The sequence below is a fragment of the Tursiops truncatus genome, chromosome 13 (genome assembly GCF_011762595.2).
Source record: "Tursiops truncatus isolate mTurTru1 chromosome 13, mTurTru1.mat.Y, whole genome shotgun sequence".
NCBI classification, from domain to species: domain Eukaryota; kingdom Metazoa; phylum Chordata; class Mammalia; order Artiodactyla; family Delphinidae; genus Tursiops; species Tursiops truncatus.
In genome coordinates, this window is record NC_047046.1 from 70,007,229 (window position 1) to 70,017,153 (window position 9,925).

At 43.5% G+C, this 9,925-nt stretch overlaps 1 protein-coding gene across 15 annotated transcripts in view; it reads right to left on the minus strand.

Annotated features, from left to right (window-relative positions):
• TCF4 (transcription factor 4) overlaps nt 1-3,650 on the minus strand; it is a 360,920-nt gene extending 357,270 nt beyond the window's left edge. For 7 of the 15 annotated variants that reach the window (XM_033837792.2, XM_033837783.2, XM_033837780.2 and 4 more), the window contains exons 1-2: nt 1,911-2,064; nt 888-979 (exon numbers count right to left, since the gene is read on the minus strand). In XM_033837792.2, coding sequence (XP_033693683.1) covers nt 888-959 — 72 coding nt within the window. In that variant the 5' untranslated portion in view covers nt 960-979; nt 1,911-2,064. Of the gene's footprint in view, nt 1-887; nt 980-1,910; nt 2,065-2,325; nt 2,449-3,146 lie in introns of those variants that run through there. The other 8 variants (XM_073790754.1, XM_019937091.3, XM_073790764.1 and 5 more) reach the window with 7 other exon arrangements.
• Between the last annotated feature and the right edge of the window lie 6,275 nt (nt 3,651-9,925).

Below are 9,925 nucleotides of genomic sequence, written 5' to 3' on the forward strand. Positions count from 1 at the left end.
AAGCCATTTCTCCAAAAGGTCTAGAAGAGAAGCAGCAGCAGCAGCAATAGCAGCAGTAGCGGCAGCAGCAGCAGCAACATGAAAGAGCCCCACTTAGAAGGCGGTTTGGATTTTATTTGTGTGTTTTGTGGATTCTTTTTATTTTGCTTTGCAAATGCATCTTACACCAAACTCATCTGGCATTAAAAATGAATTATTTCCCCTGACATGTTTGGGACTTGGTATGGGGAAAGGAAGCAAAGGGATGGAGAAGGACCAAGTTCCGTCATAAAACTCCACAAGTGTGTAAGTTCTGCTTTGTGCTGATCTCACGACTCCGAGATTTACAAAGACCGTCTAAAGGGTTCTAAAGAATGTATGCTCAGCATATGCACACGAGTTTTCAGAATCCCAGGAAAAGATGTAATGAGGACTACAGGTCCTACTAATCCAAAGCATCATCAGTTTAAAACTCTGAGACAACTGGGGTCTCCTATTTTCTCTTTTCCATTTTCAGAAAAAATAAATAAATAAAATGAGTAGTGCACAAAGTATCAGTACTCTCAGTGTTCAGATAAGGTCAAGTTTAGGGGTGGTTTACAGTTTTAGGGGTGTCTGTTTTTCCCTTCCATTGGAGTGAGACTCCATTATTTGGGGGATTCGGTGGGTAGGAAATTCAAAAGCAAGTAATTAAGACTCTGAAAAAAAAAGCCTGAATCGTCCATCACACCCAAAAATTGTAGTTAAAAACTTATCAAAAAGACCTTCATGTTTACCAAGGACTCAGCCAATTAAAAATTATTCCTGTCCTTTAGATTATTATTGGTTTCTAGCTCAAAGTGTGTGGGTTTTTTGTTTTGTTTTGTTTTGTTTCACAGCTGTTGTTAGTTTCCACCGTTCTTTCTTACCGCACTGAAATCCAGTAAATCACTCAGCTCTTTGTCCGTCCCTAAGGCAGCCATTCGCTGTTGGTGATGCATTTTAGCAAAATCACACAAACCTAGAAACATGGAAATAACCGCAATCAGAAAATCCAGTCCCAATCCTTGGAGAAAACACAATCGGATTTTTGGAGACTGGGGGGGTTGTGGGGTAGGGATGTGAGGGCGGATGGGAATAAGGTAGAAAGGAGGGAGGGACAGGAGAGTTGTTTTTTGTTGCTTTTTTTTTTTAAGAAGGAATAGGCAGCAATAGCAAAAAAAAAAAACAAAAAAACAAAAAAAACAAAAAACTGCTATTGATATTGTATTTCCAAAGAGACGATCAAAACTGGTAACATCCACTATAAAACCAAATCCGGGAAGGAAAAAAAAAAAAAAAAGCCGCTCTTCAGCGCATCATTTTATGCAACAGGAGGTAGAGCGAGAAATGAATGGATCCCAGAGAAAAGAGAAACTACTCAGAACGATCCGGTCTCAACTTTCCCCCCACCCCCCCCCCACACACACTCACACACACGCACACACGCTCACACACACGCTCACACACACACACCACTCCCCTCTGCGTTTCAAAGTAGCTATAAAGAAATTAAAGATGAGCGTCTCTGGAGTGAAAACACGTCCAAAGGGGGAGGGGTGACAGGGTCGACGAAAGCGGGGCGGGGGGGAGGGAAGCGGAGTGGAGGGTCGGGTCCCGTAATGGTCCAGCACCCTAATTTGTGAAAGAAAGGGTTTTAAAAATTAAAGTCAGGGCCTTGGCAAAGTCATCGGTCTCTCCAAGTGGCACTGCCGGGGAGGGGGGGCCGAGGGGGGGTAGGGACGAGGGGGAGGGAAGAGGCGCGGGAGAGGAAGGGGTGTCTCCAGGGGGAGCGCCGGGAGCCGGGAGCCCGCGGCACGGGAGGCGCGGAGCCGCGTGCGGGGCCGCCGAGCCCGAGCCCCACGCCGCCCGGCGCACCAGCCCCGCCGAGCCCCGCCGGCGCCGGTACCTACCGCCCGCGCGCGAGAAGGGGCTCTCCGTGCACCGCCGGCGCCGAGGCGGCGTTCATGTCTAACCACCGCCTCTACCTCCTCCGCCTGCGCCCGCGCCCGCTCCTTCCCCGCCGCCGCCGCCGCCGCCGCCACTACAGATCCGCAGACACACAGCCAAGATCCCTGACTCTTAACACCAACTCTCTTCTCCGGGGAGGGGAGGGGACGAGGGAAGGGGGGGAGGGGGAAACACGCAGAGGCGCACGGAATTGCAAGTTCAGCAAAGAAATGGGTGGGGGGCCTCCGGCGGGGAGACGCGGCTCGCTCGGGTCGGGCTGGCTGGGATGCACCCCCCCCCCGGAGAAAAAAAAATCTCAACACCTCCCCCGCCGCGCAAAAAAAAAAAAAAAAATACAAACGAAATTTCATCGAGCACCTCATTTTCCCTCAGAACGTCAGTTACAATCTGAAGCCTGAACAGTTCAGTTTTTGCCCGTTTCATCCATCGGAGGCACTTTGAAATTTATTCGAGTTTACATCCCCTCCTTTCTTTCTCTGACTCTCGTTCCCTCTCACTCACACATCCACACACGGCAAAGCAAGTTTATACTAGGCTGCAAATACACGTGATGCAAAAAGACTTTGCCAAGAGGAACAATATTTTTCTTTTCCAGATATAAACCAAGCCACATTTTGCTGGGGAGATTTTCATGTCGGTAGTTCTGCGTTGGGGGCGAAACCTAAATTACATACGTTTTTTTCCCCTCCCTTTTAAGTCACAGAATAGTATAGCTGCAAACTTCAACAACAACAACAAAAAAGGCAATTTTTGAGGGTGGATGTTGTTTTGTTTTTACACTTGAGTTCCTAGGCATGCTAAGTCCCCGTTCGCCAGCACTTTAAGTTTTTAATTCAACATTTACCATTACAGGCCCTGCATGCTCTTAAAACATACTTTTTCACATCACTTTTTAGGATAAAAATTAAGCTGCATAATTCTATCGTTTCGTAATAACAAGCGTACTTTATCCAGTATATGCAACATACGCTATTTTAACGTGTGTTAAAATACACATTCTATAAACCCTGTTATTGCTAGATGTGCGAGTACATACACAAAATGCATGCACACACTTTTTCCCATTGGCGATTATTTAATAGGTTGTTCCTTTTGTTTTAATAAAACACTGGGATCGACATTTAAAATATTAAATTCAATTACAAACAGTTTACTCTGACAGCAAATTGTAACGTTACCTTAAATGGCCACAAATATGCTCACAATATTCCAAGGAAAGTGACTTTAAAAAGAGAGACAAAAATCTTCTGCAAGTACTTAGTATCTCACATGTGTATCCCCCAAAAAAGTATTTTAACTGGTACTCAGTTCTGCTCCAGGGATATCCACAGAATACAAGATTATGCACCTGGCTCTGGTTTTTGCATATTCCACCATAAAACTGCAACAAAATTCCCTCCCCCAAAAAAGAAATCATTAAAAAAAAAATCCAACAACTTTTTCTTATTGTTTATAAAAAAAATATCAACACAGGATAGTTATAATTTTTCCTCAAACAAATCTTGTTGGTGGTTTTTTTTTTCTTCTCCTCTTATAAAGCCTTAAACTTGTTCCAAGTTTAGAGGTGTCTCATCATCATCATCCTCCTCCTCCTGATCATCACCATTGACTCCCCCGTGGAGTCACATTGATAATAATAGGTTTCCCTGAAAGATACATTGTAATCCATTCACATCCGGGCACTGCGGACTTATAAAGAGAAGGCGCTGCGGCCGTGGCTGCTCCTCCAGACAATGACTGGGGAGGGGCGGGGCGGGAGCGGGCAACCATAGAGTAGTAAACAGAGTGCCTAGAGAGGCGACCAAGATGGCGACGCGTGCGGGCCACGCCTCCTCCGGGAAAGGAGGCGGGTGGCGGGGTTCGGTCGGGTGTCGTGCGTGGGCTAGACCTGTAAGGGCTCTCGAGGCGGCGTCCGTGTTCACGCGCGTTGCTTCTTGTTCCCGGTCCTTGCCTCTGTTCTTTGACTCAAAAGTGTAGTTTCTAAATAAATTAAGGAATTAAACTCCAAAGACCTGCGCGGAGGAGTCGGAGTCAGTGAGGGAGGCTCGGGAGAGGGAGGCCTCCCCGACGGAAAGCCGGAGCCTGGTTCTCCCGTAGTGTGGAGCCGGCCCTCTTAGCGAGGCTCGGGCGGCGTGGAGAGAGCCCTCTGAGCCGAGGTGTAGCTCCTGGGCCTGGAGGGAGATGTGGGTCCTCTCCTAAACCACCCGCATCCATCTTCTTCTTGGCCCCTGGAAAGTGAGAACTGTCTAAGTCCCGGAAGTCCACACTTGGAAAAGACGTTCGTTTATTCCCGTGCAGGCTTAGATCGATTCCGTGCTGTGACCCACTACTGATTCAACGTCTCGTTCTGGCCCAGAAAGTTCTACCCTCTCTAGCCAGATTTCTGGTCTGTGAAATGCAAATAGCAAATGTCCGCTTTATGAATTTCGTAAGAATTAAAGGGATAAAGATAAAGACGGAGCTGCCCCGAAAGAAATGTTCCCTTTCCATCTCTTAATTCCTCGCTAAACCAACTGATATGTCTAATCTAGCCCATGGGATTTTAAATGAAGATAACTCCGAGAGAATAGCTTTTAGCCCTCCCACAGGAGAAAAGCAAGTAATAATGATAGGTTAACCCTTATATAGTGGGTTTACTATGTGCCAAAGACTGTTCTAAGAATTTCTCAAGTATTGGTTGTTTGAATCCTGAGAGTGGCTCTGTGGAGTTCGTGTTACTGTTTGACCCAGAGCCCTTTAGTAAGTGGTACAAACTTGCCTCAATTACACGTTATTAAGTGATAGAGCCCACCTTGGAAGACAGGCAGTCTGCAGAGTCCACATCCAACCACATTCCTATTCCATCTGGCAGCGGGAACATCCTAATCTCCATTTTCTGATGCAATTTTGTGGCAGTGACAGAGTTCAGATCAATTTTCATGATCTTTTGTTTACAGGTAAGTTTTTTTTTAATAAGTTTATTTATTTTTGGCAGCGTTGGGTCTTCGTTGCTGCGTGTGGGCTTTCTGTAGTTGTGTTGAGCGGGGGCTACTCTTTGTTGCGGTGTGCAGGCTTCTCATTGCGGTGGCTTCTCTTGTGGAGCACGGGCTCTAGGTGTGAGGGCCTCAGTAGTTGTGGCACGTGGGCTCAGTAGTTGTGGCTCGTGGGCTCTAGAGTGAAGGCTCAGTAGTTGTGGCACATGGGCTTACTTGCTCTGCGGCATGTGGGATCCTCCCGGACCAGGGCTCAAACCCGTGTCCCCTGCGTTGGCAGGCGGATTCTTAACCACTGCGACACCAGGGAAGCCCTATAGGTAAGTTTTTAGAGGACAAGAATTAGGGCATTTATAGGTTGTTTCCTATCTGTTCACACACACTGTGCAGATTCCTGTCTTCTATACCCATTCCATGTCCTCATCTTAAAATAAAATTTTACATTTAGACACCACTTTATGCTGCTTTATCACAAGCATTATCTCTGATTCTCAGAATAAGCCTCTACCCTTTCAACTGAAATGATGTAATAAAAAGATCACAACCGTTTGTTCAGGAGAAATATTCTACTGGCTCTACCTCTAATCAGCTCTGTGACCTAAGGCCTCATGTCAGTGTCTTTTACTGTAAAAGGCAGAGACCAGATTTGATAACCCCATAAGATTCCTCCTAGTTTCCAGATTTTAAGACTCCCCCTTCCCCTGAATTTCAAGGGGAATAAATGATCTGTCCAGAAATCAATGATAGGATCAGATCTAGGACCTAAATGGATCTAGTTGCTGGCTAGTGCTTTTTTTTTTTTTTTTTAACTGCACCCTACAGAAAACCATGCAACTGCCCTTCCAATTTTAACTAAGGGACAAATTTGAATTGTTTCTGTTTTTTTTCCTGACCTAGTTCACTTCTACCCCCAGCTTCTAGATGTCTTCGAATATGTCATGTTAACGTCATCTCTGGGAGGTATCTTATTCGCCTACTGGGATATTGAGAGAATTTAATTAAAAATGTGCATGAATGCAAAAGAAAGCAATCAGATAATAAACTATGGCCTCTAAGCGAGAACCATGAAAAAAATAGGTATACTTAGGAATATTGGCATCACCTTAGAAAAAAAGAGTCAACAGAATCCTGTGAAATGTAGATAAAAAGGGAAATGTAGTAGATATGTTTTAGGATGCCTGCTCTATCATCTACAGGATTCTTTCCCTAGGAACCTGTTCATAAATCCTGATAAAGAGGTAGAACTTGATGTGGGTGCCACGTGACTCCTTCCTGACCCAGCGCCAGCTGATTGGACCACAGGAGCTAAAAGAGGAAGAGATTGACAGTGGTCTATAGTGAATGGATCTGACATGTTGGAGTCAGCTGGCCAGAGCTGGTGTCAGGAAGCCAAGCCTTGGGAGAGCCATGGTTATGGGGAAACACGAACCATGAGTAAGCAGAGGAAACTGCTCTTCAAATAAGAAAGAAAGGTCTTGGAAGTTCGGAGAAAAACAGACAATTTAGTCCTAGGAAGAAATGTCTAGAGATACTTTCCCAATTATTTGAGGACTACCTTGCCTCCTGTCCGTAAGAAAGCTGATTCCTGCAGTGCGCCCCTTCCCTGAGTGAGCTAACCTGAGTACTTTTCTGATCCTTACAACTAGAGAGTTTAACTAGAGGGAGACGCAAGAGGGAGGGGTTATGGGGATATATGTATACATATGGCTGATTCACTTTGTTACACAGCAGAAACTAACACACCATTGCAAAGCAATTATACTCCAGTAAGGATGTAAAAAAAAAAAAAAGAGTTTAGCTAGAAAATAAAAAAAGAGCTTTGGATTTTAGCATTTCTAAACAGTCCTTAACATTAAAAAAAAAAAAAAGTAGTGTCTGCTATTCAAGGTGTAAACAATTTGTTCCACTCCCACATGGCAGAGATGCTATCCAATATATTGTACCACATATAGGCAGGACAGTATATACAATTGTCATTCCCTTTTCTAGCATGTTATAAAGTTGGGTAAGTTTCACACCCCGTCAGACGTAAAAAAAGATAACTTGTCCTCAATACATTACATGACTGGTTAAAATCAAATGCAATAGTGGAGATGAAAGTGCTCTGCAAATAACAAATGCCAATCAAACGTAAGGCATCATTATTGCATAAACTGAGTTGATGCCTAAAGATAACATTTCTTTCATAGGAGTGTGAGAGGCATGGCAAATATTGAAACCCAGTGAGTCATAGAAAAGAACAGACATTGAAGGGTGCTTGGACCAAACCCTTCATTTTAGTGGAAGATGTCAAGGCTCAAGTGGGATGACTCATCCAAGGTCACATTGCTAATGAGTTACAGAGCCGCAAGTAGCCCTCCAGGAACTGAGTGCCAGTTCAGAATGTCATGCCATTCTCCTTCAAATTCATCCAGTTTGCTCCTCCCCAGTCTTACCCATGTTAAAATGAATAAGCAGACAAAACCACAAACAACAAAATCAGATCTCTGATGATATAATGAAATTCATCTAAAAATTCAGCAAATAATTTTTGAGTGTCTTCCTTATGTCAGCAGCTATTCTTTCAGGACCTGAGGCAAAAACAGAGGCAAAGAAAGCAGAATGTTATAAATGTCAAGGGCAGTCTTGATTGAACGGCAAAGTCACAGTGAGCAAGATACAGCCTGTGGCAGACATGTGAAAAAGGGAGGGCTATCCCAGCATATTTTTAGGTTGATATATCAAAAGGGTACAACCATCCAGGACTCCGAACTGGAGCCCCAAACATACTGCAAGCGTGAGTCAGAAAAGCAGCTGTCAGGACAGAAGGGGAGGGATCCAGTCAGTGTGTGTAAAAGAAGGCCAGAGCTTCATCATACAGAAACAGCCCCGCATACCCCAGGGCCTTTGCATTTGCTGGTCCCATGATTCTTTCCCTTGGCTGTTCACACACTGGCTCCTTGTCATCCTTCTAGTCTCAGTTTAAACATTACCTCCTCCTGGAGACATTCCTAACCATTCTGTCTAAAGTAAGTACCCCATCTTTTTATTCCCTGACACCAAATCAGTTTTATGTCCTTAGTGGAAACTTTCCCACTTGGGGTCCTTTTGGTCATACATTTACTTCTGTATTGCCTGTCTCTCCCATCAGACACTGTATGCAGGGACTACAGGAATCTTGTTCCCCTTATGTACCCACACCTAATATGTGCCTGACACGTATTAAGTGTTGAATTGCTATTTGTTAAACGAGCGAAGAACCAGTCTTTATGCTCAAGAAGCACACTATACTGAAGAGTTTCAAATCAGTTTCTCTTAAGGTTTCATTTTTAGCTTGATTTCATTGTTGGTAAATGTTGCTGGTGAATATTCAGTTTGATGTGCAACAGACCACGAGCCTCTCATCATCTGAATCCTAGACCCTAAAGATAGCAAGGATAATTGCCTTAATTTACCAAACCATGGGGACAGCCTTTTCATTATTACAAATAACATAAAAGGTGCCGTCATTGTATCACTTCACTATTATAACATTTTAGGGATGAGGAAATTGAGGCTTGGGGCACAACAAATTTCCTGAGGTCACACAGCTACTATATGGCAGAGCTGAGACTTAAACACAGGTAGACCATGCTTCTGCTTACAGCTCAGCGACACGTGCCATGGCTGTGGGTCTTGGCCAACTGCGTAAGGACAAGGTCTGCACATGTTGAACTTTTAAACTTGCAACGCACACAAGGGAGAGGATGAGACCCCCAGGGTACAGACAAAATGCGTTCTAAACATCTTCATTTCTTCTCTGGAACGCTATTTCTGCCCTATTCTCCCAATTTGCAAGTTCCTCAAACAATGACAAAACCCTTAAAATAGAAACTGTAACAGAAAATAAAACTGTAACAGAGAAGAAGTTTTATGATTAGGAGGAAACCTTCTAGAAGGCTGGCACTAAATCTTTTGAGTCATCTTTAAATCACCAAAACTTCGTGGACGCTAAAATCGAAAGATTGTCAGTTTTATTTTTTCCCCTTTCCTTTCCCAAACCCCCAAAATATCTAAAAGTAGGTAAAATCAAAATTCTGCTTTCCCAGAATTATGATTTAATCCGCTGTCTTTCCACTACACCGTGTACAACTGTTTATGCATGGATCCCACTGCTGTGAAGTTTTTGGTTTTTATGTTCACTATTTCAGTATATATTCCCTTTATAAAACTGTTTCTCTGTCATAGTTTGAGTGTTCTATTTTAAGGGTTTTGTCATTTTTTGAGACTTAATAGATTGGGATAATAGGGCAGGAATAGAGTTCCAGAGAAGAAATGAAGTTATCGCATAGAGAGTATTTTGTCTCCACTCTGGTGGTCTTGTCCTGTATGTGTACTGCAAGATTAAAAATCCAATATGCGCTAATTTTCTCTGCCATTGGCTGTGGCATAAAGCCATGGCACGTGTCACTGAGCTGTAAGCAGAGGCATTGCCTGTGTTTAAGTCTCAGCTCTGCCATATAGTAGCTGTGTGACGCCAGGAAATTTGTTTTGCCCCAAGCTTCAGTTTCCTCCCCACAAAATGGGTATAACAATCTGTCATAAAATTATTAGAACAGATTAAATATAATATTATTAGCGAAAATACTTAGCACAGTGCTCATCCAATGATTGTAACTTAACGATTATAACATAGAGTATACCTTAGTGTCACATTTTTCAAATTGCAGGTCTCAACTCCTTAATGGCATGAAATCGATTTAGTGGTTTGTGATCGACTTTTTGTTTGTTTGTTTGTTTGAAGTGAAACCGAATAACAGAAAATATCAATATGCATTGCATGAATTAAGAGTAAGTGTTTTACAAAAGTCTGTTTCAGGTGTCTATACACAGCATAGTGTGTGTGTGTGTGTGTGTGTGTGTGTGTGTGTGTGTGTGTGTATCAGGTGACCATCAAAAACGGTTAAAACCACTGCTTGAGTAGATGGGCTTCATCTGCTAGCAAAAGTATTCGTGAAGCATATTCT